Consider the following 23,449-nt stretch of genomic DNA (forward strand, 5'->3'; position numbering starts at 1 on the left):
GTGGGGGGAGCAGAGCCGAGCGACCTCGCAGGCAGCCTCGGGGCTATAAAAGGAAGCCGGGTCTCCAGCAAGGAGTCTCTTCCACAAAAGCAACCAGAGGATGAGGGGGCTGTGAGCGGAGCTGAGAAATAGCTGCCAGGCAGCGGGAGAGGAGCCTTCGGCGCTGAGCTAAGTGCGAGGTGCGCGTGTGCTCTCTGCTTCCGCGCACCTCCATCTTGGGGAAAGCTGCCGAAACTGTGTCATCTATTTTGGACTCCACAGAGAAACGCTTGGATCTGCCTCCGGCTGCCCTGGCTGGGGTTCAGGCCCCGGCTAAGGGGTGGCCACAGCACACGGGCAGTGACTGCTCCCAAACCCGGAGTGCTGGAGCCGCAGCAGGAGCGGGGACAGCCAGGCCCCGAGCCCAGCTGACGTCTCCTCAGGGCAAGGACCACGTCCCAGGGACACATCCAGATGAGCAGGACACCCTCGTCCAGCAGCGGCAGCGCGTCCTCCCGCTACCCCAGGGCAAGGACAGGACCACGGGCTCGATGGGCCAATCTGCACTGCCCTGCACCCCCCAGCACCTCAACCCCTTCCTTGTGAGACAACCCCCCTGCTCCTCACCCAGCCCGAGTTCAGGTGCATCAAGACATCCTGATCTACTCCTACCCAGCCCCACGCTCAGCTCCAACACTTTTGACTCCCTCATCCCGGAGCTCATCCTGGGAGACGTCTTCCGCACAGCTCTGTTTCCAGGTGGCAGGAAGCCATTCGGCTTCCTGGGATGGCAACAACTTCTGCCTGGAGACGGCAACAACTTCTGTTTGGAGACATCTTCAGGCACCCAGCAATGCTAGAGCTCCAGGGAAGAGCCAGGCTGAGGGATGAGGACAGAAGGGGGCAGGAAATGAGAGGCCTGGTGCCAGCACAGCCACAGCACATCTCAGCCCGGCCGAGCGGTGGCAACGGGGCAGCAGCTGAGCCTGAGCGCTCCTGGCCACGCGGCAAGGAGGAACCGCCAGGGCTGCCCCGATACCCGCAGCAGATGCAGAGCCCAGGCTTGACCGTGACCATCTCCTGCAACACAGCAACCACAGCACAGCCCTGAGGAACACCAGGCTCGGAGCCCGTTCCAGACCAGCTGGGCTTCGCAACCAGGGCAGATGGCCTGTCCGAAGGGAGGGCAGCCAGGCCCAAGGCAGAAACGGGCACTGAAACCAGGGAGAGGAAGGGAACCGAAGGGACAACTGGTGCACTGTGTTGCAGGGCATTCACAACTTGCAGATGCCCTGACAGTTTTTTATTGTCCTCGGAGCTGGGTGGCAGTTCAGCCACTCATGCAGTGCAGGAAAACACCCTCCTGCACCTGCCCCACGAGGCAGCACCACTGTTTGCAGCAACGCCACGGAGTCCGACTCTCAGCCTCTTCTCTTGGTCCCATCAAGGATTGGTTCTCAGCCCTTTCTGTTCCTCTGTGTCTTGCCAGCACCTCTATGCTTGCCTACTGCAACGATCCTGCCCGCGTCAAGCGGCTCGGCGGCAGCCCTGGCGCCTCAGCACAAGCACAGTGACTGGCACGCGGGGCAGGCGGCTCAGCCAAACGTGCACCAAGGAGTCTCGCTCGTGTCACAGTCCAGCAATATATTGAGGACAGTGCAGGGGGCTCCTGCCACACTCAGAGCTGTCCGTGACTCAATTCGGTACCTCACGTTGTTCAGACCTCCTTCCCGATCCACCTTAAACTGCTCCTGAGGAAGAGAAAGAGCATTCAGCCCTCGCTGGCTTCTAGTGAAGGGCAAAGTGCCCGGGAAGGGAGCTCAAGAGCTGGCAGGGGAGGACATCAGCAAGGGGGGCTCAGAGCACACAGTAATCTGAAACTGTAGCTCTCGTGGCCTCCCCCGGCCACGCGGAGGTCTCACCTGCTTCTGCGCAGCAATGCGCTTCTGGTCTCTCTTCCTCCAAGCGGGGTCATGCAGGTGCTCAAAAGTCTCATATCCAGTCTTGATTCCAGTGGGACGGCGAACCTGGAAGGACAGCAAAGCTTCTGTAAAGCTACTACAAAACTAGCCCTGGCCTCCTGTGTCTGCTGCTAGAGAGGGGGATGCACAGAGGGGCCGCTGTCCCGGGTACCAGCTTCGATCGCTGTGGCAGGTCAGCTGGAGAGACGACAGGAAGGGCGATCCCAGCCTCGGAGCCGCCGAGCTCTCCTTACCTGGAGACCGGCTCCTTTGATGCGGCGGTAGAACTCGTCGTCCTCCCGTCCCCAGCCCCAGAAGCGGTTGGACATGCCGTTGCACTGCAGCGAGAGGGGCTCTGTACGACTCGAGGCGCCGCTCTCCGGCTGCGGCCGCGGCGCAACCCGGCCGCCACGCAGAGGGGGGCACCGGCCCCGCGAGCGCAGCCTCACCTCTCCCACCCCCCAGCTCGATGGCAGCCCCATCCCCACAGCATTTCGTCCCCTTTCCCCACTTCCCACACGTGGAGCGCTACGTGTGACCGTGCACCGCGATGGTGTCACGCAGCCTGCCCCGAACAGGCTGGGGCGTCGCACCCATGGGCTCACCAGCTCGTAGTGCTGCTTGGTGAGCAGCAGGATGCCGCCCACGTAGGTTTTATAGTGGTACAGCGGGTGCAGTTCTGGGGAGGCGACGTGGAAGGGCCCTTCCTCTGGGAAGCCGTAGTCCAGCTGCTCGTTGAGGGGCAAGAGATCGACGTCATGCATGGCAATGTAGTCAGTGTCGTTGCCGCTCTCCAGGAAGCCCACGTTGATCAGAGACGCTCTGTTAAATCTGGGAAGGCACCCAGGACTCTCAGCACCCAAGCTGCTATCCCCTTGCAGGGACAGGGGACAAGGAGGGCCTGCCACCACCAAGCACAAATGAGGACTTCAGTGGCTGCACAACTGCCCACTCCGACACGTGCATGGGGCTACGCGTGCAGCTTTGGATTTGGCCTGTTGGGACAACACATTGGAAAGAGTCCCAGCAAAACACCCTGTCCTCAGGCGGGCTGGGGAGCACCACAACGCGGGCACAGCTGGTGGCAGCCACCGAGCAGCCAAGGCAGGACCAGCTGAAGCTGCTGGCAGCTTTATTTCCTGACACCACTACCTGTGGATAAACAACCTACTTGCTTAGGATGGGCTGCAAAGAGAGAAACAAAAAACCACCTGGTTCCCTATGAGCTTATCCCCTGGAAAACTTCTCACCGCTTTAGTTGCCAAAAGTGGGCAAGTGAACCTGGCCAAACCCAGGCGAGATGAGTCTGACCCGTTGTGCTCCAACCCCAACTCGTCACGGACCCCACCAAAAGCTCCCGGGCGCCACACGAGGCGAACGGGAGACCCCGTCGGCTCCCCGCAGAGGGGGCTGCCCATTCCCGGCGCCCTTGGAGCCCTACCTGAAATGATCCACCTGGTTGAGCACCAGGATGTGGTGCCGGATCCTCTTCTTGCTGAGGAAGCGGTGCATGTAGGGCACGAAGGCCAGCAGCTCCTCGAAGCGCTCGCGGAAGGGCACGAGCAGGGCCAGCCGGTGGGGCCCCCAGCCCGGCTCGTCGTCCGGGGGCGGAGGCGGCTGCGGCGGGCAGGGCTGCCGGGGCACCGCGGCACCGGGCGCCGCCGTCTCGCCCGCGCAGCTGAGCTGCAGCCAGAGCAGCGAGCCGAGGGCCAGGAGCAGCGCGGCCAGGAAGAGCTGGAACACGGAGAGCCGGCCGGCCAGGAGGCCCCGCAGCGGCGGGGACCTGGCGCGAGGCGCCGCGTCAGCACCGGGCCGCGGCCGCCCCCCCGCGCGCGCGCGCCCCGCCGCCCCGGCGCTCACCCGCCGCCGCGCAGGGGCAGCGCGGCCCTGCGGCGGCCCGGGCCCATGGCGGCCCCGCGCCCAGCGGCTCCCGCCGCCGCGACACGCTGGCTCCGCTGCCCCCGGAAGCGCCGCGCGGCCCCGCTCCGTGCGGCCCCGCCGCCTTCCGCCCGGCCCCGCCGCGGGCGGCCCGCGGGGCGGGCCGGGGGCGGGACGCGGCCGCCGGGACCCCCCCCGGGCCCCCCTCCCGGCCAGGGCCCTCCCGCAACCGCCCCCACGGCGGCAGCTGAGACCCCCCCCCCCCGGGGAACCCCGTCCTCGTGGGGCAGGGACCCTCCTCGCGCCATCCCCACCCCGGCCGGGATCCTCCAGGATCCCCCACCCCGGCAGCGGGCGCAGCTCTGGGACCCCCCAGGCAATGTGTGTGCCCCTCCGCCGGCCTCTCCCTGCCTAAGATGGAGGCCGAGGGGCTCCAGAACTCACCCCCCGCCCCAGGCCCAAGCAGGACCTTGAGCAAATCCCTCCCCTCCCCCGCACGGGAATCCTCCCCAGGCCCCCCCATCCCAGCCCCACATCTCCCTAGCAGCCCCTACCCCCTTCCCCAAGCAGCTGGGGGGCAGGAGGAGGGTAGAAATCTGTAGAGGGTCCCTAGGTGGACCAAGGGGTCCCCAGGATGCAGAGCTCCTGCTGCCCCTCAGCCTCTCCTACCCCTTAGCAGTCTATTTCCCCCACAAAGGCTGAACCCCCCCTTTCCCTAACCCCAGACAGACACACACAAGTGACCCACGCAGTATCAGTCCTTTAATGGCCCAGTGGCAGCCACAGCCCTACCCCCTGCAGGGCACCCGCTGCCCCCTTACATTCACAGCCCCTGCCGCCAACCCCCCCAAGCAGCACGGGGGGCCAGTCCCTCCAGGGACCCCCGGAGAGGTGGCGGGAGCACCGGGTGCAGCGTCTCCCCCCTGCCTCCAGGCTCCTGCCCCGCGGACAAGGGCCATTTCCACAGGAGCCACGCGCTGCAGCGGAGCCGCCCGCCTCGGTCCAGCCCCTTGAGCGCTGAGCATCCGGCAGGAGTTACAGCAGAACGGGCAGGTAAGAAAATACTTCTGATATTTATCAGAAACAGCTTTTAGAAACCAGTTTTTACAGCTCCCTCTAGAAAAAAAAAAAAAAAAGACACACACAAAAAATAAAGCAGTTTGGGCATAGACCCCAGCCCAGTTCTTCCGCTAGTAAAAACGCTTGTTCCGCTCCTGGCGTTTCTGGAAGACCACAGCTCCCACCACAGCGCACACGATGATGCCCAGCAGCGCGCAGAGCAGCAGCAGGAACACCTTCCAGCCCGTCAGCGGCCCACTTCGGAAATTGCCTGTCGGGTCATCCACGTTATCTGCAGAAACAAGAGATTTGACAAACCTCAAGGTCCCCAGCATCGTGCCTAGAGGGAGGGATTCACAGCTCTAACGCTACTCCCAGAAACACCAGTGCTGCAGCACAGCTCCACCAAGGAGGCCACTGTGCCCCAGTGATGCTGTGGAGTTTTCTGCACAGGACGCGTTTTCTTCCAGTGCACTGGCAGCAACCACGAGCTGCCAGCGTGTGATGCTGGCACCCACATCCACAACGAGCAGCCGCTACTATCGCAACTGAGCTTCCAGCCTTAGCAGAAAACAGACCCAACATCTGAAATTCCACATCAGGTTTCCGAAGCTCGGAGACTCACCTTTGGGTGACTTAAAGAGGCTGACACTAGGCTCAACCTTGGTCCAGTCAATGTTTTCATCCTCTGGAGAGTGATCCACCATAAGCTGGAATAGCTTCATCGAGATAATGTCATGATTGTCTAGGAAACAACCACCAGCACTAGAGATATCAGAGGCTTTGGGAGATGCCCTCAGAGGGCCCCCTAGGTCTGCACTCTGCCAGGTCCAGGTCTCATTTCCCTCAAGCCACCCTCACACCCCAGGTATCAAACTGTAGTTTGAGATGTTCCTCCATTTTCAGTTTCCTCCATTCCCAGACTGCTGGTGCAATAGCCAAAATGATTTGAAGAGCCCAGTGGAAAATTCAAGGAAAACAGGCAAGCCACTGCATGCAGCACATTGTATTTCAGGTGCCAGATGGTCGGTATTCCTGGGAGCAAAGCCCACTCACCAGACAAGTCTCCAGTGCCAGCAGAAGCCCCAAAGTAGTAGCCAGTAGGCAGGCGGACCCCTGCAATGTCAATGCAGTTCTTCCATTCGTTCTTGTCTTCCACATCTGTCATCACCTGTAAGATGCACAACAGGAACATCAAAAACAGCTCCCTGCCAGCCTGCAGCCCTCCTAGCACAGGGGGTGAGGAGGAACAGCCATCCCTGGCCAGCTGCTCCCACGTCACCTCTGGACACAGCAACACCCACCCTCGGAACCGCCCCACAGGCCCAAGGGGCCCAGCAGGAGGCACGGGGCTCCCCCCGTCTCACCGTGAGCCGACCCCTGGAGTAGCGAATTGCCAGGAAGGTGTCGTGGTTCTGGTTCCGCAGGTCGGCGGTGCATCCCGCCAGCTCCGTCCAGCGCCCGTCCTTGCTGTGATCGTAAGTCAGGGAGCCGTTATTCACCATGGCGGAGATGTACGGGAAGACGCGCTGCGGGGAGAGAACGGCAGAGCCTGCAGGAGCTTCCCAGCTGCGGCCCCAGGGCAGCTGCCACCCCCTGCATGGCCAGAGCTCAGCAGCAATCCCGAGGCAAGAGAGCCGCAGCTTTGCCTGCGCTGCCCAGTGCCAGGGGCAGAACAAATCAATCAAGGCTCCTTTTCCACGTGAAGCTGCTTCAGCACCGACTGAGAGCTCGAGCTGCCTGAAGCACAGCTAGTGCTAGGGAGAGCCGGCTTTGGGTCACTAAGCCACCTGTGGCTTTCTGTGCTTGACCAAAGCAAGCTCAAAAACAAACCAACCAACCAACACCAACCCTCATTTTGTGAGGCCCAGATTAACCATCATCCTCTCCTAGAACTCGTCCCCTAGTTAGAAATCCTCTGCGCTTTAGATCTTTTTATTACTAGAGCCATTTGCGATCTTCCATATCAAGCACCTTATAGGCCAGGACATTCCACAGCACTGGATAAACTTCCAGGTGGATTTCCCTAACTTTACTTAGTAGGTGGTGCACAGTCAGCACTACCTCTGCACAGCTCTCCAAACCAGCAGAAATAGGGTCTTGGAAACATATCTAAATAGCGAGCAACATCAGAAGATGGAACAAGCCCCTTACCTCCATTAAGGCACATTTGTCCTCTTTCCTTTACCACTTTCCGTAACAGGCAGAAAAGCCTCGTGTAAGGAGAAAAGGCTCCTTGGTCCAGGCATCCAGAACCGAGCACAAAGCCATGAGGAAGCAGCCTCCACGGCACAGAACGGCCCCCCTCAGCTACTCACCTCTGTTGCTTCGTCATTGGGATATGTATCCAGGAAAATGGCCAATCCGTGAAAGTTATCCTTGCTGCCAAAGACAGGGCCTGGAACAGAGCAGATTACAGTAGTAAAAAGAAAGTTTTCAGTTAAAAAAAAATACACATTTCTGCCACCTTTTAGGGAGCCCAAAATGAAGCAAGCAGAGGAGTAAGACAACCTTTTACTGGGTACGGCAGCGAGCAGCACTTTGTGGTGAGTTTGGCAGCGCGCTGAGATCTGCTCCCCCGGCAGAGCCCCCCGCTCCCAGCGCAGCTGCACGAGCTGGGCACGAGACCCGGGAAGGGCTGCAAGAGGGTGCCCTCCCCACGGGAAAGAGCAAACACAGCCCCCAGCACAGCCTCTATTTAAAACAGCTGCACAGATCAGCACAAATTAAGTCACTGAGCTCAGCTGCTCTCAGGGCAAGAAGCACAAGACACTTGGGAGCAAATACATCGAAGGGAAAGCTCTAGAGAGAAACATTCTGGTAACGAAGCCGCTCAGGACGCGTCTTGGTGCGTGAGGGGGCGGCAGCGCCCGCCGCGCACCTGGCGTCAGCCGCTCCTGCGTGTACCACAGCGCCAGCCCGTCGCCGTGCAGGTTCTTCTTGCCGGCCCCGTGGATCCTGAAGTGCACGTGCAGCTCCCAGTCCTTGAGCAGGCAGGGCTGCGGGGGGGCCGCGCGGCGTCAGCGCCGAGCAGCGCCCCCGGGCGCCCCCCGGCAGCGGGGCCGCCCCGCGGCGCCCTCGCGCTCTCACCACGCGGTTCCAGATGGAGCCTTCCCTGCTGCGCTCGTCGGGCGTGAGCCGCACGTACTGGCTGGTCAGCATGGTGCTGCCCTGGAAGTCCCACAGCGGCACGGCGGCCGAGCCCGCGCCTGCACGGGCACGGAGAGCGCGGCTCAGCGTGCGCCGGCGGCAGCGGGGCCGCGCGCGCGCCGCGGCGCTCACCTTGGTAGGGCTTCATGAGCGAGTGCTCGCGCTTGAGGTGCTCGCTGTTGCCGTCCGTGAGCTCGGCGGGCGCGGGGCGCGGCCCGCCCGCCGCCAGCAGCAGCGCCGCCGCCAGGAGCGGCCCGCGCGCGCCCGCCGCCATGCTCCGCTTCCGGCAGCCGCCGCGCGGGAACGGCGGCCGGCGCGGCCAATGAGCGGCGCTGCCGTCAGCACGTTCCCGCCTCCTGGGGGTGCACGTCACCACTCACAGCCAATGGGGGAATGGGACGGGGCCAGTAGCGTAAGCGCTCCGGCCACCTGTTAGGCGGGAGAAGCCGGGGGGGGCAGGGCGAGGAGCGGCATCGCCGCTCCCGGCGTGCACTGCGCGGCGCCGCAGAGCGCAGCATGCCGGGAATTGTAGTCCCACGTGGGGGACGTGGGAACGTGCGCGGCGCGTGCGCGGCTCCGCCCCGACAGGCACGTGACCCGTCGCCGTGGCAACGCCACGCAAGATGGCGCTGGGGTGGCCGGGCCTCTCTTCCCTTCCCGCCCTCCCGCCGTTGCCGCTCCGGCCGCAGCCCCGCCGGGGCCGCAGGAAGGACGGAGGCAGCGCAGGGCATCGTCACCTTTATTGGGGCCAGGGCCCGCGCAGCAGCGGCTCCCGCTGCCCCAGGCGCGGCTCGGGCTGGCCCCACTCGCTCTTCAGTTGAGGCTTTCAGCCCTCAAGATAGTTGTTTCTTCAGCTGGGGCACTGGAGCGCTGGCCGGGCTGCACTCAGGCAGCGCTGTAGCAAGGTGATGCTGCAGGGCCCTGTGTCTCGGAGGCAGGCGCAGCATAGCTGGGGCCAAGGCTCTCACGAGGGCAGGGGGAGCCTCCATCAGGGACTGCCCAGCCACGTCCTCTCTTCATCCTTGTGCTTATCCCAGGTCCTGGGCACGTGCAGAGTGCAGATCCTCTGGCCAGTGCAGGATGCTGCGCGGAGGCCTCCCAAGCCAGGTACGGTGCTGCAGGGGATCGCACACAGTTTGGGGTGTGCCAGGGGCAGCGGTGCCTGTGGTGCCGCATGCGCAGCCAGGTGGTGCCGCATGCGCAGCCAGGCAGTGCCTGCCTGGGCAGCAGCGCTGGCAGGGGCTCTGCAGCCTGCAGCAGCAGTGCTGATGGACAAGTCATGAGTGGGTTTTGCTTTGGAGCTGTGCAAGCCCTTGGCAGTACACAGTGTTTCTCCTCACAGCAGTGGTGCTGCAGGAGGGTTAGAGGGGTATAAGTGTGAGCTGTGGAAAACCAGGAGGCAGGAAGAGGAGGGAAGTTGGCTGGTCCATGGAAAACTGGGTGGGAACCCCCTGCCGAGCTTGGCAGTCGGAGGTCGAGGCCAGCCAGGCCTTCAGGGGAGCCTAGGGGCACGAGCTTGGCCCTGGCTAAGGAACGTGCAGTTTGGTCCAGTCTTGCATTTAGCACCTCTCACTTCTTCCGATTCATGATCTGACTGGAAATCCAGTTCATCCCATCCTGGAAGGGAGAGAGGCGCGTGGGAGCGTAGCCCTAAGGGCATCGCAGGCCCTTAGCCCCTCTCGCCCCTCCGCAGCCCCTTGCCCCTCTACCTGCACTCCTTCCCCCGACAGGGCCGAGCAGGGCTGGATCTGCCATTCGCGGTCGCGGTAGGTGTGCAGGCTGAGCCCTTCCGCGATCTCGGCCGCAGGGGCTGCAGTCCCCAGGTCCTGCTTGTTGGCAAACACCAGCAGCGGGACGCCCAGGAGAGACTCCTCCCCAGTGAGCTCCGCCAGCTCCTGCCGAGAGACATCTCCCAGGAGAGCTGCCACTGCAGCCTCCTCTGCGCAGCTGCCTGAGCCCCTGCCGAGCTGGCCGGGGGTGGGATGGAGCAGCTCACATGAGCAGAGCGTCTCCTTCCCATGGCTGTGCCCAAAGAAGCTGTGAGGTCTTGTCTGCCACATATCCCAGAGGAGACACACGTGTCCCTGCAGCTACCTCTGCCTCAAACAGAACGTGGGAGCTGCATCCAAGCATCTAGGTAAAACTCCCAGCGCCAGGACAGTCTGGCCCTCGCAGGCCCTGCTGTCATCCCGTGCTCTCTGGCCGCCCATGCCACCGTGCCAGGCAGCATCTCATGTTGGTGCAGCCTAGACTGGCATGCAGGGTCTCACTTTTCTCTCTGGTCTCTTTTCCAGGCTTTTTGAACTCTGAAGTCACTACTTGAGCTCCAAAGAATAAATCTTTGCTTTGTCATGTTATCAACCTGATGCTAGGGACGTGAACTTGGGAGGACAGGGGCAAATGGGGGTCGGTCACACTCACGTGCTGTCCCTGGGGAGAAGCAGGGTGTGGGGGGGTGTCTCAGTTGCTGCTCTTAGAGAGGAGTTTGGGGGGCCTTGGGACAGGCAGAGTTGTCCCTTCCCCAGGGCTCACCCAGCTCGGGTGAGCCCCAGGGCTCTGCTGCCCTGCGCCTGGCCCGTCATACCTGCCCCGTCTCCTCGAAGCGCTTCTGGTCTGCACTGTCAATGACATAAATCTGCCGTGGGGACAAAGAGGACAGTGAGCGCCCGGCTGCCGGCTCCCCGTGCCGCCCGCAGCGCTCCGCGGCGCGCACGGTGCTCACCAGCAGGTCCGTGTTGCCCAGGTACTTCCTCCAGTACGGGCGGATGGAGCGCTGCCCCCCGATGTCCCAGACGTTCAGCTTGAAGCCGTGCGACTGGACGCTCTTGATGTTGAAGCCCTGCGCGGTGCGGCAAAGCCGAGTGTCCCATGTGGGGAAGGCCGGACGCGGCGCCCGCCCGCCCCGTGTTGCCGGAGCAGCCCCTACCTGGGTGGGCGTGATGGTGCTGACCTCCTCGGACGCCAGGCGCTTCAGCAGCGTCGTCTTCCCGGCGTTGTCCAGCCCCAGCAGGACGATGCGGAGCTCCTGCTCCCGGGAGCCCTTGAGCCTCCGGATGACCGAGAGCAGCCCCGGGGGCCGAGGGGCGCGCGGGGAGCTGTGGGGGGTGCCGGGCTGCTGCCGCGGGCCCTGCTGCCGGAGGGGAGAGCTGAGCACCCGCGTGGGCTCAGCCTGCGCCTCGGCTGGGGCCCCAGAGTGTCTGGGATGGCCCCACGGCCACTCGGGGCAGCCCCTGTCCCGACCCGCATTGTGCGGCTCCTGCCCCGGGAGCCCTGCCAGCCCTCTCGGAGGGACGAGCCCAGGGGGACAGCCTGGCCCCGCACTGCCGGCCTGCCTGGCGGTGCCACGGGGCAGCCCGGAGCTGGCGCCAGAGCAGGGGGACAGAGCTGGATGTCACCTACCGTCTGCACCTCGCCCATGGCGCGGAGCTGCCGCAGCCCTCAGCGGGTCTGGGGAGCTGTGGGGACCTGTCCCCAGGACCTGTCGGCGGCTGTGTGACTGGCCCGCACCCACCACCACAGGAGGAAGAGGATTAGACGTTCCCGAATTAGCTGCTGTTTCTCCATTTACCCACAGCGCTAAATAATGCCCTCAGCAAATCTCCCAGCCAGCTGTCCCCCAGGAGGAGACGTCTTCCTGCCACTGCCGGGATAAGCCGGGCCCCGCTGCGCAGGTCCCTGGGGCACCGGGCGTCCCCTGCCCATGGTGTCCTGCCGCATCACGGCCCGTGCTCCCTCGGGCTCACACCTGCCAGGGGCCGCTGCGAGGGTGGCACGGAGGATGTAGAACCCAAAGCACGGCCGCGGGATGGAGCGGGGCAGCCGGTGCTCCCAAAACCGGCACCGCAGCCTCCAGCTGGGGCTGCATCCCCATGCCCAGCGCACGGAGCGACTCGCAGCGGAGGTGGCGGAGGTGGGACACAAGGCACGTTGCCACCTTTGGCACATCCCCATGTCCCACCCAGCCCATGCCGTGGAGGTGACACCAGCACGCTGGACCTGGCCAATGGCCCAGTGTCACTAGCCGGTGCCTGGCCATTACCAGCAAGAGGTGCTGGGGGCAGAGCGAGGGCAGCCAGCGCTGCCAAGGCTTTCCCATCCCTGCCAGGTCTTTCCTGTCCTGCCAGGTCCTTCCTGTCCCTGCCAGGCCCTTCCCGTCCCTGCCAGCCCCGAGGGCCCTGCCTGCGCGTGCAGGGAGCCGTGCAGCCAGCTGTCCGCGGGCCAAGCAAGACAGCTCTGCCGGGACAGGGCTCTCCGGGCCACGTCACCCTCTGCCCCTGCTCCCTGCGTCATCCAAGGGAAGCCACCAGGCTCTGGAGCAGGTCGAGGGCAGGCATGAAGATTGCTGGAGGTCAGAGATGGCCCAGGACAAGGGGCTGGAGGGACACAAAAAAACACTTTTCCTCACACAAGGCGAGGGGCTTGTCCATTCACCATGTGGATTAATTATGCCAATTAAGCGATTTGTTGGATTCTTGCAGGCTGCAGTTCAGTCCTCGGATCAGGTTTCCCAGCAGAGAGGTTATCATTGTGGTGAGGACCATGACTCACACGCTCTTGGTGAGACATTTTTATTTATAACTCCTGCTGCCAAGCCAAGGCAAACAACGCAGTTTGGCTCCCACAAAGGGGAGGCCAGAAGCACAATCACCCCCATCTGTGCTGCTCGGCCTGCTGCAGCGGGGTGCAGGGGGGCAGCTGCAGGCCACAACCTCCCCCTGCTCCCTGCTGCTCCGCGCTGCCCGCAGACCCTGCCGGGACTGCAGTGCACTAATGCTGTGCCGCCTTTGTGCATATTCATGCTGGAAACATTTCATTTTTCTCTGCATAGATCTGCACCCAGCTTAATGTTAGGGTTCTGCTTTTGATAGGTTAATCACCTACGTTATGTCCCAGTTATTAGCATTTACATGAGTGGGTTGCCATGGTGCTCTGCGGTTTATCCTGTAACTGTTAGTTACTTATATTTCCTAACAAATATCCGAAAATATCCTGCACTGGTTTGTGGTTGCTGATGAACATGGAACCTAGAGCTAGGAGATGGGCAAAACTGCTTAGGCATCACTTTGGTGCCTCCAAGTTACACGTCCACCGCTCCTCTGTGCCCGGCTCTGCTGCAGGCTGCAGCGTGAGCGGCTCGAGCTGGCGAAGCCCTGACGGCACCGTCCCCCCTGCAGGGCCCGAGGCACCGGGTCCACAGGGGCTGTGGGGCTGGCGGGGAGCCATGAGCACAGGCGGGTGCTGGGGCCGGGGCTGAGGAGATGATGCCAATGCTCCCACCAGCCCTGCCGCCCGCCCGCCACGTCCTGCGCGGCCCCGCGCATCAGCGATGCTGCTCCTGGCGTCCTGCAGGGCCTGAGACCGGGCAGGCTCAGCGCACAGAGCCCGGGGCCGGGGGCTCAGACGGGGCAGCCTGTGCGGTGCCCGGTGCCGGCCCCAGGGCCTCCATGGGGCGGCTGGGGCAGGGGGACGGGGGTGGAGAGGGCACTGAGGCCTGGCTGGTGCCAAAGTGAGGAGGGCACCAAGGCGAGGGGTGCGAGATGGTGCTGGGGAGGACACGCAGTGGCACCAAGGTGCGGGGTGTGCGATGGCGAGGGGTGCACGATGGTACTGGGGAGGACACGCAGTGGCACCACAGCGAGGGGTGCATGACGGTGAGCAGTGTGACATGGTGCCACGGTGAGGGGCGCACGATGACGAGGAGTGTGTGGTGCTGAGGAGCGTGACGGTGCTGAGGCGGGATGTGCCATGGCACCCGGGCCACGGTCACTCTGTGGCAGGGGGTGTGAGATGGTGAGAGGTGCGCGACAGTGATGGGCATGAGGTGGCGAGGGGCACGCAGCAGTGAGAGCTGTGATGGCGAGCGGCACATGATGGCCAGGGGCACATGGTGGTGAGGGGCACACAATGACGAGGGGCCCACGGTGGTAAGGGCTGTGACGGCAAGTGGCACATGCTGGCCGGGGCACACAGTGGTGAGGGGCACACAATGGCGAGGGGCACACGGTGGTGAGAGCTGTGATGGCGAGCGGCACACGATGGCCAGGGGCACATGGTGACTAGGGGCACACAGTGGCGAGGGGCACACGGTGCTGGGAGCTGTGTGATGGCGAGCGGCGCGGGCGGGCGCCGGGGTCGGGCTGGGCGGGCCGGGCCGGGCCGGGCCGGGCCGGGCCCCAGGGGCGGCGGCGGCGCTCGGAGCCTCCCCGCGCGGCCCGGCTCGCGCTGCGGTTTCGGTTCCCATAGCGACACTTCCTGTGGCAGCGAAAAGAGGTAGTGCGGCTGCGGCGCCGCGCCTCGCCCGCCCGCGATGCTGCGGGGGCGCGGGCCGCGGCCATAGCCCGCCCGGCCCGGCCCGGCCCGGCCCGGCCCGGCCCCGGCCGCGCCAGGCATGCAGGGCAAGGCCAAGCTGCTGCTGGTCCACAACGGCCGCATGGTGAGTGCCCCCCGGGCGGGCGGAGGGGCCGGGGGTGCCCTCCGGGAAGGGCCGGGCTCGGGGCAGCGCCATGGGGCTGGGGTGCAGCCGCCGGGCGTGGGGCTGCTGCGGGCTGGAGTGTGTGGGACCGGGATAACGGGGATGTGTGGGGCTGGGATAACGGGGGTGTGTGGGGCTGGGATAATGGGGGTGTGTGGGGCTGGGATAATGGGGGTGTGTGGGGCTGGGATAACGGGAGGTGTGTGGGGCTGGGATAATAGACAGGGATGTATGGGGCTGGGTAGCGGGGATGTATGGGAGCAGGATAGCAGGCAGGGATGTATGGAACTGGGGTAATGGCGATGTGTGGGGCTGCGTCACAAGGATGTACGGGACCGGGATAACAGGCAGGGATGTATGGAGCTGGGGTAACAGAGATGTATGGAACTGTGATAAGAGGCAGGCAGGAGGTTGTGGGTCTGGGTAACAGAGCAGGCACATATGGAACTGGGGTACCAAGGGCAGGTAGGAGCCTATGGGCAGCAGTGGGGCAGGCAGGGATATGTGGGGCTGGAGTAGTGGGCAGCCAGGGATGTGTGGGGCTGGCATAGCAGGGATAGGAGAGCACGTATGGGGTAATGAGCAGGCAGGGAGGCTCGTGGCTGGGTAACAGACACTGGCAGAGCAGGGCGGCAGTGGGGCTGAATAAGAGGGGACAGGAAAGAGCAGGGAGCAGGCAGGATAGGGGTGTGTGGGGCTGGGGTAATGGGCACGGCAAGGCCGTGTGGGGCGGGTAGCGGTCAGGCAGCGCTGCCATCCCAGCGCTGGGGCAGGAGGCGGGAAGGGCCGAGGGGCGGCAGGGGGACGTGGCCGCGCGGGCCGGGGGCAGCAGCTCCGTGTGCCGTGGGGCTCGCGGGAAGCCTGGAGGGCGGTCGGGGGCACCTCGCTGAATGGGCTGCGCTGGAGGCTCTGCCCGTCTTCCCCCGTTGCGGGGTGCCACATCCCTGGGCAGGTGTCTGGGGCCGGCCTCCCCCACTGGGGGAGCCCCAGGGCACCTTGCCCTGCGCTTGCCCATGGGCCGCTGCCCTGCGGTAGCTGTGGGCACCCAGGAGGGAGGGAGCCGCCGTTTGCGGGCCCAGGGCTGCGGTTCTCCTTCCTTCTTTCCCCTCCTCCCCTCCTCTTCCTGTGCCGGGAGGCTGCTGCTCTCCTCCCCGGGCAGCGCCCGGCTGCGCTGGCAGCATCTGCCCCTTCCCGCTGCCTGGCCTGGCCCCTGGGCAGGAGGTGCCCGGGAGGTGGGAGCGGGGCCGCGAGCCCCGGAGGAGCCCGGTCAGCCCCGCCGCGGGCCGGCCGCCAGAGCGGCGTTTGCTGCCGCCCGCCCGGGCCCCGCTCCGCCGGGGCGGGCAGGCACTGCCTTCCCTCACGCTCCTCTCTCCGTTCCGCAGGGCCCCGCCGTGTCGGATGGAGGTAAGGCAGCTCCTCGCGTTGGGATGGGCGCTTGGCCTCATCTCCAGGGGAGGGAAGGGCTCGCGGCCGGCCAGGAGCTGCCCCGGCGCCAGGGCCTGTGCGAGCGCCGGCCACGCAGGAGCGGGCGCACGGCCGGCCCCGCGCAGCCCTCCGTGCCGGGCACCCGGCCCTGCCCCACGCCGCTGCGCCCGGCCCTGGAGGCCGCTTGGCTGGGGCTGGGAGCCGAGGTGCTTCCCAGAGGGAAGCGGAGCCCCGGCCCCAGCCGGCCCCGTGCTCCAGGGTGAGGTTTGTCTGTGCCGCTGTGTCCTGGGGGTCCGCGCTGGCCCCTTCGCGTGTCTCGGCCCTGCTCGAGGACCCTTTCAGCACATGGTCTCACGGCCGCAGTCTCGTGCACTGTGGCTGGCGGTTTCCACCCGCACACACAGCACAGCTTGTGCTGACCATAACCAGAACCAGGAGAGCCAGGCAGGGCAAACAACTGTCTCCTCTCTGCTCAGGAGCATCCAGGACACTGCTCTACGGCCGCTCCTGTTGCTGGGATAACCTTTCTATACCTTTAATATATATGCTGGGATACCTCTGCCTTTTGCAAATGACCCTCTGCTCCCATTTGTTCAGCAGAAAAACCATTTCAGAAGCTGTTTGGCCCTGGGAATTTCCATCCTTCTGATGGAGGGGCTCCACTTGAACGCACAGTCAGTCAGGGTTTCCCCCAGGGTTTCCTCAGCACTGAGGGCTGTTGCTTGGCCTCCCCCTCCGGTGGGATGTGTTTCTGGGCTGGGGCAGGGGGCGAGTTCAGGCACGGGCGTGGGGCGATCCCAGGAAGGCGCCTCCGCTCCTTCTCGGAGCTTCCTTCCCTGCCGGGTGCCCCCCATGTCCCCTTCCCTCCCGCTGTCCCGCCCCAGCCGGGCGCCTTCCCCACGCGCCGGCTCCATGAGGGATGAGTCACGTGTGGAGTCACTGTGACACCCCGGCGAGGATGGCAGCGCTGGCGGGGGGTTGTCGTGCCAGAAGGTGCCAGCTGTGTCATCGTGGTGCTCTCATCTTCTGAGGATGCTGCCGTGATACAGGGAGCGACAGTTCTGCTCTGCTCGCTCCCTTCTTGGGACCTCAGGGCCGTCTGATCTGTCAGCTCGTGCCCAGGATGGGGCAGCTGAACTTGCTGCACATACTGGGGCTGGGATGCAGGGGCAGGGGCAGGGGTTGGAGGATGCCCCGTTGGCTGGCTCAGTCCCAGCGCTCCCGGGCAGTTTCCAGGCAGGCAGATTTGACCTTTTCCCTCTCTCAGAGTTAAATGCCTCCAGGACCCGTGGCAGCAACCACAGCGTGAACAGCCTGCCAGGACCGCCGAGCACGTGCAGCTCCACGCAGAAGTCCGTGGTCAGCTGGGCCGAGTCCTTTGAGACGCTGCTCCAAGATCGTGTAGCTGTCACCTACTTCACTGTGAGTGCCACAGCCCGGACCTCGGTCCCGACCTCATCAGCAGGAGCAGTCCCTGCAGCCAACACTCACCCTTGGTGTCCTGGTGACGTTGCTGTCCCTGGGCCCTCAGCCCTTGTCCGGTGCTGTCTACAAGCCTGGCCACCCCAGAGCTGACTGTCCCGGCTGTCCTCCCCATTACCCTTCCCATCTGTGTCTGTGAAGCCGAGGGTCCCCACATGCTTTGAATTCCTCACCTGGAGCCAAGCTCCCAGCAGGGCCCAGCGTCCGCGTGCTCTGCGCTCCCTGCTCCCTGCTGGGCCCTGGCCTGCGAGGACGCAGTGCCGGCCAGGCCAGCAGCCCTCTCTGCCCCGCAGGAGTTCCTCAAAAAGGAGTTCAGCGCGGAGAACGTCTACTTCTGGCAGGCATGTGAGCGCTTCCAGCAGATCCCGGCCAGTGACACGCAGCAGGTACCGGCCGGCAGCGGCAGCACCGGGAGCGGGGGGCGTCCGCGTGGGAGCAGAGGGGCCAGGATCGCCGTTAGGTGCCATGGGACCCCAGCAAACTCCTGCCTCCTGTGGGAGGGCTCTTCTGAGGGGGGGGGAGATGCAGAGACAGATACAGAAGCATCTGGAAAGCCATAGATAGGATGGCCTGCCTCACAGAGCAGGAAGTGCTTCTCCATCCTTGATGCCAAAAGATGGTGGGAAGCACTGCAAGGACTGGGAAAAAGAAGACATGGAGGGAAATGGAGCAGAGCAGGACCTGAGGGGACAGAGCCATGCAGTTGTGTGAGGGGCAGTTCCTACAGGAGGTTGTGTCTTTGGGGAGGGACCAGCGTGTCAAGCCCAGAGCCCAGCATTGAAGCAGTGAGGTCACCTCTGATGCCCACCCTGAATCCCAGCCCTAGGACTGTGACTTTGCCCTTCAGCACTCAGGTGGCATTCGAGCTCGATGGGGTGAGCTAGGGGTTCTCCACGTGGTACCAGTGAGGAGAGGGCCCTTGGTCCTGGTCTGATCCCTGCTCCCGCAGCTGGCGCAGGAGGCCCGGCGGATCTACGACGAGTTCCTCTCCAGCCACTCGGTGAGTCCTGTGAACATTGACAAGCAGGCCTGGATTGGGGAGGACGTGCTGGCCACCCCATCCCCGGACATGTTTCGCATCCAGCAGCTCCAGGTGAGATGGGGCTGAGCAAGCAGCACCCCTGCTCCACCCCGCATGCTGGACGGGGGCTCTGGGACCTCCCCCCGCTATTTGCCCGGCCTCGCTGCTGTCCCAGAGGCTGGGGATTGCACTAGCCAGAAAGGGCTCTAGGTGAGCAAGTGTTGTGACCGCGCTTGTCCCCCCTTTGCAGATCTTTAACCTGATGAAGTTTGACAGCTACGCACGCTTTGTGAAATCCCCGCTCTACCAGGCCTGTTTGAGAGCGGAGAGCCAGGGGCAGCCTCTGCCAGACCTGCGGCCCCACTCCCGCAGCAGCAGCCCCCCGCCTGACCTCAGCAAGGTGAGTCGGGTGCGAAGGGGGCAACAAGAGACCTGTCCCTTGGCCTGAAAATATGGCCAGGTTCTTTTTTGTCATTGCTGGTCCCTTTCCTGATGGTAAGTGCAATACCAGCACTTGGCAGCTCAAGCCCTGGGCTGAGCTTGGGTAAAGGTCTGGGGTAAGAGGCAGCTTTGGGTATCCCCGCGGATATCCAAGACACTCTCGCTTCGTGCCAGAAGTCAAAGCTGAAGCTGGGCAAGTCCCTGCCGGTGGGTGTGGAGGCAGCCGGCAGCAGCACCAAAGGCAGCCCGCGCCGCTCCTTCAGGAAGGGGGAGCGAAGGGAGCCCTCCTGGGCAGGTATGTGCTGCCCTCAGTCGGAGTGGCCGTGGCCACCCTGGCTGCCTGTCCCCAGAGGGTGCCCGCTGTCCCTGGCGCTGCACGTGCCTCTCTCCTAGAGGGCGGAGAAGGCGGTGGAAGTTCCCTGCTATGGCGCGAGTCCCAGGGCTCCCTGAACTCCTCGGCCAGCCTGGACCTGGGCTTCCTGTCCTCCACCAGCACCACCACCAGTCCCTGGACAGAGGTGAGTGTCGCTGCGCAGGCCCTGTGGCCTCCTGCTGCCGCCTGGGCCCATCCTGCCTCTCCTCTGCCCCAGAGCCACCGCAAGAGCCTGGGAGGCCCCGAGGCGGAGGCCCCGGCCAAGCCCATGAAGTACTGCTGCGTGTACCTGCCCGACGGCACGGCCTCGCTGGCCTCTGTGCGGCCTGGCCAGTCCATCCGCGACATGCTGGCCGGCATATGTGAGAAGCGTGGCTTCAGCCTGCCCGACATCAAGGTCTACCTGGCGGGGAACGAGCAGGTACGGCGGCGCAGGAAGAAGAGGGGGCTCCTGCCAGCCAGGCTGGTGCTGCACAGGCCTTCTCTGAGCTGTGCCTGAGCGCTGCCCACGGGCTCTTAGGGCTGAGGGAGCTGGGCCGGTTGAACCTGGAGAAGGCTGAGAGGGGACCCGCTCAGTGTACATAAATACCTCAAGAGAGGGAGTGAGGAGGATGGGGCCAGCCTCTTCTCAGTGGTGGCCACCGATAGGACTAGAGAAAATGGCCACAAACTGAGGCACCAGAAGTTTCACAGGAACTTAAGGAAAAATTTCTTAACAGTGAGGGTGACAGAGCACTGGAACAGGCTGCCCAGAGGGGTTGTGGAGTCTCCTCTGGAGATCTTCAAACCTGCTTGGATGCGGTCCTGTGCCACGTGCTCTAGGTGACCCTGTGTGTGTAGGGGGGTTGGACTAGATGACCTCTAGAGGTCTCTTCCAACCTTAATGCTATGATTCTCTTCCAGAAAGCGCTTGTGCTGGACCAGGAGTGCTCTGTGTTGGCAGACCAGGAGGTGAAGCTGGAGAACAGGATAAGTTTTGAGTGAGTGCGAGCTTCGGGATAGGTGCTGTTGCCTGTGTGTGTCCAGCATCATTCACAGCATCCTGCCCTCCCAAATGTACCCCAGTCCCAACTCCCTGAGTAGGCCCAAACACATGGGCTGGGCCCCTCGCATCCTGCCCAGCTGTCCTAGCCCACCTCAGGCTTCTCCGTGAGACAGCATCTCCTGCCTCTCTGCAGGCTGGTGATTTCCTCCCTCAATAAGACCGTCCGCATCACAGCAAAGTCAACCAAGCGCCTCCGGGAAGCGCTGCAGCCGGTGCTGGGGAAATACGGCGTGAGCGTGGAGCTGGTGTCGCTGCGGCGGGTGAGACCTCCTGCTGAGAGCGTGGGCCCTGTGTGGTCCAGCTCGGGTGCTCGCGGAGACTGGGGCTTGGGCCAGGGCCTGCCCGCTCCTCCTGCCCTAGCAGGGGTGCTAGGGAGCAGCGCTCCGCGTTGGGCCTGGCCTGCAGTTCTGCAGGGAGTTGCTAGTGATTGCGGTGGGTGGTGGCAGCCAGCAGTGGTTGTGCTCTGTGCTGTGCAGCCCACAGAGCCCGGCCTGGTCAGAGCTCCTCTGGTCTCCCAGGCCCCTGGCCTGGCTGCCTTTGCCCAGTGCCATGGCACAGTGAGCGTGACGCTGGGTCACTCTGTTCCTGCTGCAGCAAGGCGAACCGGGGACCTTGGACCTGGAGAAGCTGGTTAGCACGGTGGCTGCTCAGAAACTTGTCCTGGAAACACCAGCAGGTAACATCTAGGAAGACACTGGAGCCTCTCTGTGGCCCTGGCTGGCCCACAGCTGTGTTCCCAGCCTGTCCTGGGCGGTCCCACAGGGGGATCCCATGGTGATTGCTCCTGGCCAGGGTTCCTGCTCCCTTGGACAGGCTATGTGCTGTTGTGGGCTCTCCAGAACTGGGGCAGTGTCTCGGGGTGGTGCTGGGCCTCACTGCCCTTTGCATTGCAGGCATCAAAGTGATGGAGAACGCCGAGGGTGCCACTGCCCCGTCCCCGCTCCGGAGCGAGGTGAGTCCCACTGCCCTGCTCAGAGATGGGAGGTGCCCTGGGGTGCTCTTGTGATCTATGGGGACAGAGTGCCCCGCTGTGCCCCCTGTGAGTGTGTGGGGATGCTGAGGCAAGAACCAGGCCCGGGGAAGCCCTGCTCGCTTGTCCAATCCCTAAAGCGTGGGCTGCTCATCACAGGAGGGAAGTCCAACGGGAACAGAGGCCGACACGCTGTGGGAGATGCCCTCCTCCTTCTCCAGGCCCCGCTCGTCAGCTGCCACAAACCTGAACCGGCGCACATATGACCTGGAAGGTGAGACCTGTGAATCCTAAACTCAAGGGACTGGACAAAACACTGAGTGAGGGAAGAGGGCTCCTAGTGTGCTGGGGGTGCGTGGTGGGTCCTGCGGGCGCTGGGGTGGTGGAGGCTGCCATGCAGCAGGAGTGGAGTGTGCCTGGGGTGTGCTGCCATTAGCTGCAGGAGGCTGCTGAGGGGCTGGGGCAGGGGCCATGTGCAGGGCTTGGCTGAACGACCTGCTCTTCCCCAGGGCTGGTGGAGCTGCTGAACCGGGCCCAGAGCTGCAGGGCCAACGACCAACGTGGCCTGCTCTCCAAGGAGGACCTGGTCCTGCCTGACTTCCTCCAGCTCCCGGCGCAGGATGACGGTGTCCGCGAGGGCTCGGATCAGCCGCACAAGCCTCACGCAGGCTCCAAGCGAGATGACCAGGCTCCCCCTGCAGAGCCAACACCAGCTCAACCTGCAGCCGACTACGAGCGCCGCTGAGTCCTGCTGCACGTCTGCGCCCAGCACGTGGCACCCCCGGGCCATGGCAGGCTCCAACACGGGGCTTGACCAGCCCCTGCCCTGCACTGCCGGCAGCGCCCGGACCGCACATTCGTCCACGTCCTGTTCCAAACTGTCGTGTTGTGTTGCCGTGAGTGGTTGAGCAGCTGCCATGCCCCTCAGTGGGGTCGCGTCCTGGTGCACGCCAAGGGAGTCCTGTACATAATCGTTTGAGCTCCTGTGCAAAGCACTTTGCAATTTCCCATGCGCGCCTGGCACTGTTCTGCTCAGTGCTTCTGCCTCCTCTGCCTGGGGCAGAGCTTCCCCTGGGCAAACCCTACCCATGCCAGGCTGGCACAGCCCCGTTGACTGCCCAAGGGGCAAGAGCAACCGTTTACTGAAAGGTGTGAGGGATGGGGAGGACACAGGTGAACTGGGTATGAAGGTAGGGGCCAGCCCTGTACCCTGGTGCAGTGAGCAGGCAGGGTCAGGAGAACATGTGCAGACCTAAGGGATGGATCAGGCCCCTGTCCCAGCAGGAATCTGTTGATGCCTCAGTTGTAGATATGGGACCCATTAGCTCTCTGGGCCTGTCTTTTAAAGTGCCATGGCCACCCCGCTCCTTGGGAACTTGGCCGTGCTGGCCTGTGCCCACCTGACAAGTTGTTACCGTCTGTTTTGAACGAGCAGGGCTGGGCCTGACTGAGTCAGGCTCAGCGCAGAGCCGCCTTCGGCCTCGCTGCACAACGGGCAGGCGGCAGCAGCAGCAGCAGCAGCGCTGCCCTTGCGCAGCAGGGCACGGACACGCTGGCTGCCCTCCTGGCTGACAGACTTGCCAGCTCGTTGTCTGACCGGGGTCACCAGGTTCAAGCCCTGAGCAGACGCAGGCAGAGCCAGCAAGACGTCCCCAAGGACCCTGCCTCCTCCCTGCAGCGAGACTGTGCAAAGGAGGGTACAGAAATGACCCACAGGCTGCAACTGCCTTCAGGTTGCCTGTCCTGGGTTTCCCCTAGAGCCCAGGGCCCTCAGGCCCTCATGGTGCTGTGGGATGGGGACTGGGTGCTGCCAGGTGCTGGGGAAATGCAGCACCCTCCAGGTGCTGAGCGTCTGGGGCTGGCCTGGCACAAAGGGACTGCCCTGCGCCAGCCCCAGCCCTGGCGGGAGCTCCCTCCTGCCCGTGGCCGGTACCATCGAGGTGGCTCTGCCAGCCCTGGCTGTGCCCTGCCCTGGGCACAGGGATCCCCTGCCACAGGCCTCCCCGTGTCCCCAGAGCTCCCTGCGCTCTGGCGACCCTGACTGGGCTGTGGCTGGGTCGGACCCCTATGTCACCGCGCATGCGGGGCTGGCCCCGCGCACCCGGCTGTGCCCGGGTCCTTCCCCCAGCACGGCCACACTGCCAGCCTGGAGGGGCGGCCTGGGGGCTGCCGGGCGCCCCGGGGGCAGGAGGC

At 64.2% G+C, this 23,449-nt stretch overlaps 4 protein-coding genes across 4 annotated transcripts; 1 reads left to right on the forward strand and 3 right to left on the reverse strand.

Moving 5' to 3' along the window:
- Positions 1 to 1,463: 1,463 nt before the first annotated feature.
- B4GALT7 (beta-1,4-galactosyltransferase 7) lies at positions 1,464 to 4,126 on the reverse strand. Its single transcript, XM_088522706.1, has 6 exons — positions 4,122 to 4,126; positions 3,382 to 3,723; positions 2,546 to 2,771; positions 2,195 to 2,278; positions 1,902 to 2,006; positions 1,464 to 1,730 (listed from the first exon to the last, which is right to left on the reverse strand). The coding sequence occupies exons 1-6, from the start codon at positions 4,124 to 4,126 to the stop codon at positions 1,575 to 1,577; spliced, it is 918 nt and encodes a 305-aa protein (XP_088378832.1). The 3' UTR covers positions 1,464 to 1,574.
- Positions 4,127 to 4,870: 744 nt separating this feature from the next.
- On the reverse strand, positions 4,871 to 8,319 carry LMAN2 (lectin, mannose binding 2). The gene is made up of 8 exons (XM_088522535.1): positions 8,160 to 8,319; positions 7,968 to 8,086; positions 7,759 to 7,876; positions 7,196 to 7,275; positions 6,245 to 6,406; positions 5,934 to 6,048; positions 5,503 to 5,622; positions 4,871 to 5,169 (listed from the first exon to the last, which is right to left on the reverse strand). The coding sequence occupies exons 1-8, from the start codon at positions 8,299 to 8,301 to the stop codon at positions 5,009 to 5,011; spliced, it is 1,017 nt and encodes a 338-aa protein (XP_088378661.1). The 5' UTR covers positions 8,302 to 8,319; the 3' UTR covers positions 4,871 to 5,008.
- A 1,277-nt stretch (positions 8,320 to 9,596) lies between these two features.
- On the reverse strand, positions 9,597 to 11,444 carry LOC104571702 (ADP-ribosylation factor-like protein 3). The gene is made up of 6 exons (XM_088522707.1): positions 11,427 to 11,444; positions 10,954 to 11,157; positions 10,750 to 10,866; positions 10,612 to 10,662; positions 9,737 to 9,922; positions 9,597 to 9,644 (listed from the first exon to the last, which is right to left on the reverse strand). Exons 1-6 carry the CDS (start codon positions 11,442 to 11,444, stop codon positions 9,597 to 9,599), a joined length of 624 nt encoding a protein of 207 aa, XP_088378833.1.
- Positions 11,445 to 14,403: 2,959 nt separating this feature from the next.
- Positions 14,404 to 22,350, forward strand: RGS14 (regulator of G protein signaling 14). The gene is made up of 15 exons (XM_088522547.1): positions 14,404 to 14,460; positions 15,882 to 15,903; positions 17,192 to 17,346; positions 17,700 to 17,792; positions 18,356 to 18,499; positions 18,678 to 18,827; positions 19,043 to 19,163; positions 19,262 to 19,386; positions 19,459 to 19,662; positions 20,145 to 20,221; positions 20,420 to 20,546; positions 20,881 to 20,962; positions 21,180 to 21,238; positions 21,416 to 21,530; positions 21,766 to 22,350. Exons 1-15 carry the CDS (start codon positions 14,416 to 14,418, stop codon positions 21,999 to 22,001), a joined length of 1,755 nt encoding a protein of 584 aa, XP_088378673.1. The 5' UTR covers positions 14,404 to 14,415; the 3' UTR covers positions 22,002 to 22,350.
- The last annotated feature ends 1,099 nt before the right edge of the window (positions 22,351 to 23,449 follow it).

The sequence above is a fragment of the Tinamus guttatus genome, unplaced genomic scaffold (assembly GCF_059628265.1).
Source record: "Tinamus guttatus ecotype Peru unplaced genomic scaffold, ASM5962826v1 Tinamus_guttatus_pri_ptg000155l, whole genome shotgun sequence".
In the NCBI taxonomy this organism is placed as follows: Eukaryota; Metazoa; Chordata; class Aves; order Tinamiformes; family Tinamidae; genus Tinamus; species Tinamus guttatus.

Bases quoted from the DNA above. Each gene is read 5' to 3' on its own strand.
- B4GALT7 (XM_088522706.1), bottom strand. The intron at 2,279-2,545 runs GTGAGCCCATGG...CTCTCGCTGCAG, and splicing joins CCAAGCAGCACTACGAGCTG to TGCAACGGCATGTCCAACCG. The intron at 2,007-2,194 runs GTAAGGAGAGCT...CTGTCCTTCCAG, and splicing joins TCAAAGGAGCCGGTCTCCAG to GTTCGCCGTCCCACTGGAAT.
- RGS14 (XM_088522547.1), top strand. From the start codon at position 14,416: ATGCAGGGCAAGGCCAAGCTGCTGCTGGTCCACAACGGCCGCATG. The intron at 20,963-21,179 runs GTAACATCTAGG...TTTGCATTGCAG, and splicing joins TGTCCTGGAAACACCAGCAG to GCATCAAAGTGATGGAGAAC. The intron at 21,239-21,415 runs GTGAGTCCCACT...TGCTCATCACAG, and splicing joins CGTCCCCGCTCCGGAGCGAG to GAGGGAAGTCCAACGGGAAC.
- LMAN2 (XM_088522535.1), bottom strand. From the start codon at position 8,301: ATGGCGGCGGGCGCGCGCGGGCCGCTCCTGGCGGCGGCGCTGCTGCTG. The intron at 6,049-6,244 runs GTGAGACGGGGG...TGCATCTTACAG, and splicing joins ACTCCAGGGGTCGGCTCACG to GTGATGACAGATGTGGAAGA. The intron at 5,623-5,933 runs GTGAGTGGGCTT...GTTGTTTCCTAG, and splicing joins TGGCACTGGAGACTTGTCTG to ACAATCATGACATTATCTCG.
- LOC104571702 (XM_088522707.1), bottom strand. The intron at 10,663-10,749 runs GTGAGCACCGTG...TCCCCACGGCAG, and splicing joins TGGGCAACACGGACCTGCTG to ATTTATGTCATTGACAGTGC. The intron at 9,645-9,736 runs GTAGAGGGGCAA...TCTCCCTTCCAG, and splicing joins TGTCGGGGGAAGGAGTGCAG to GATGGGATGAACTGGATTTC.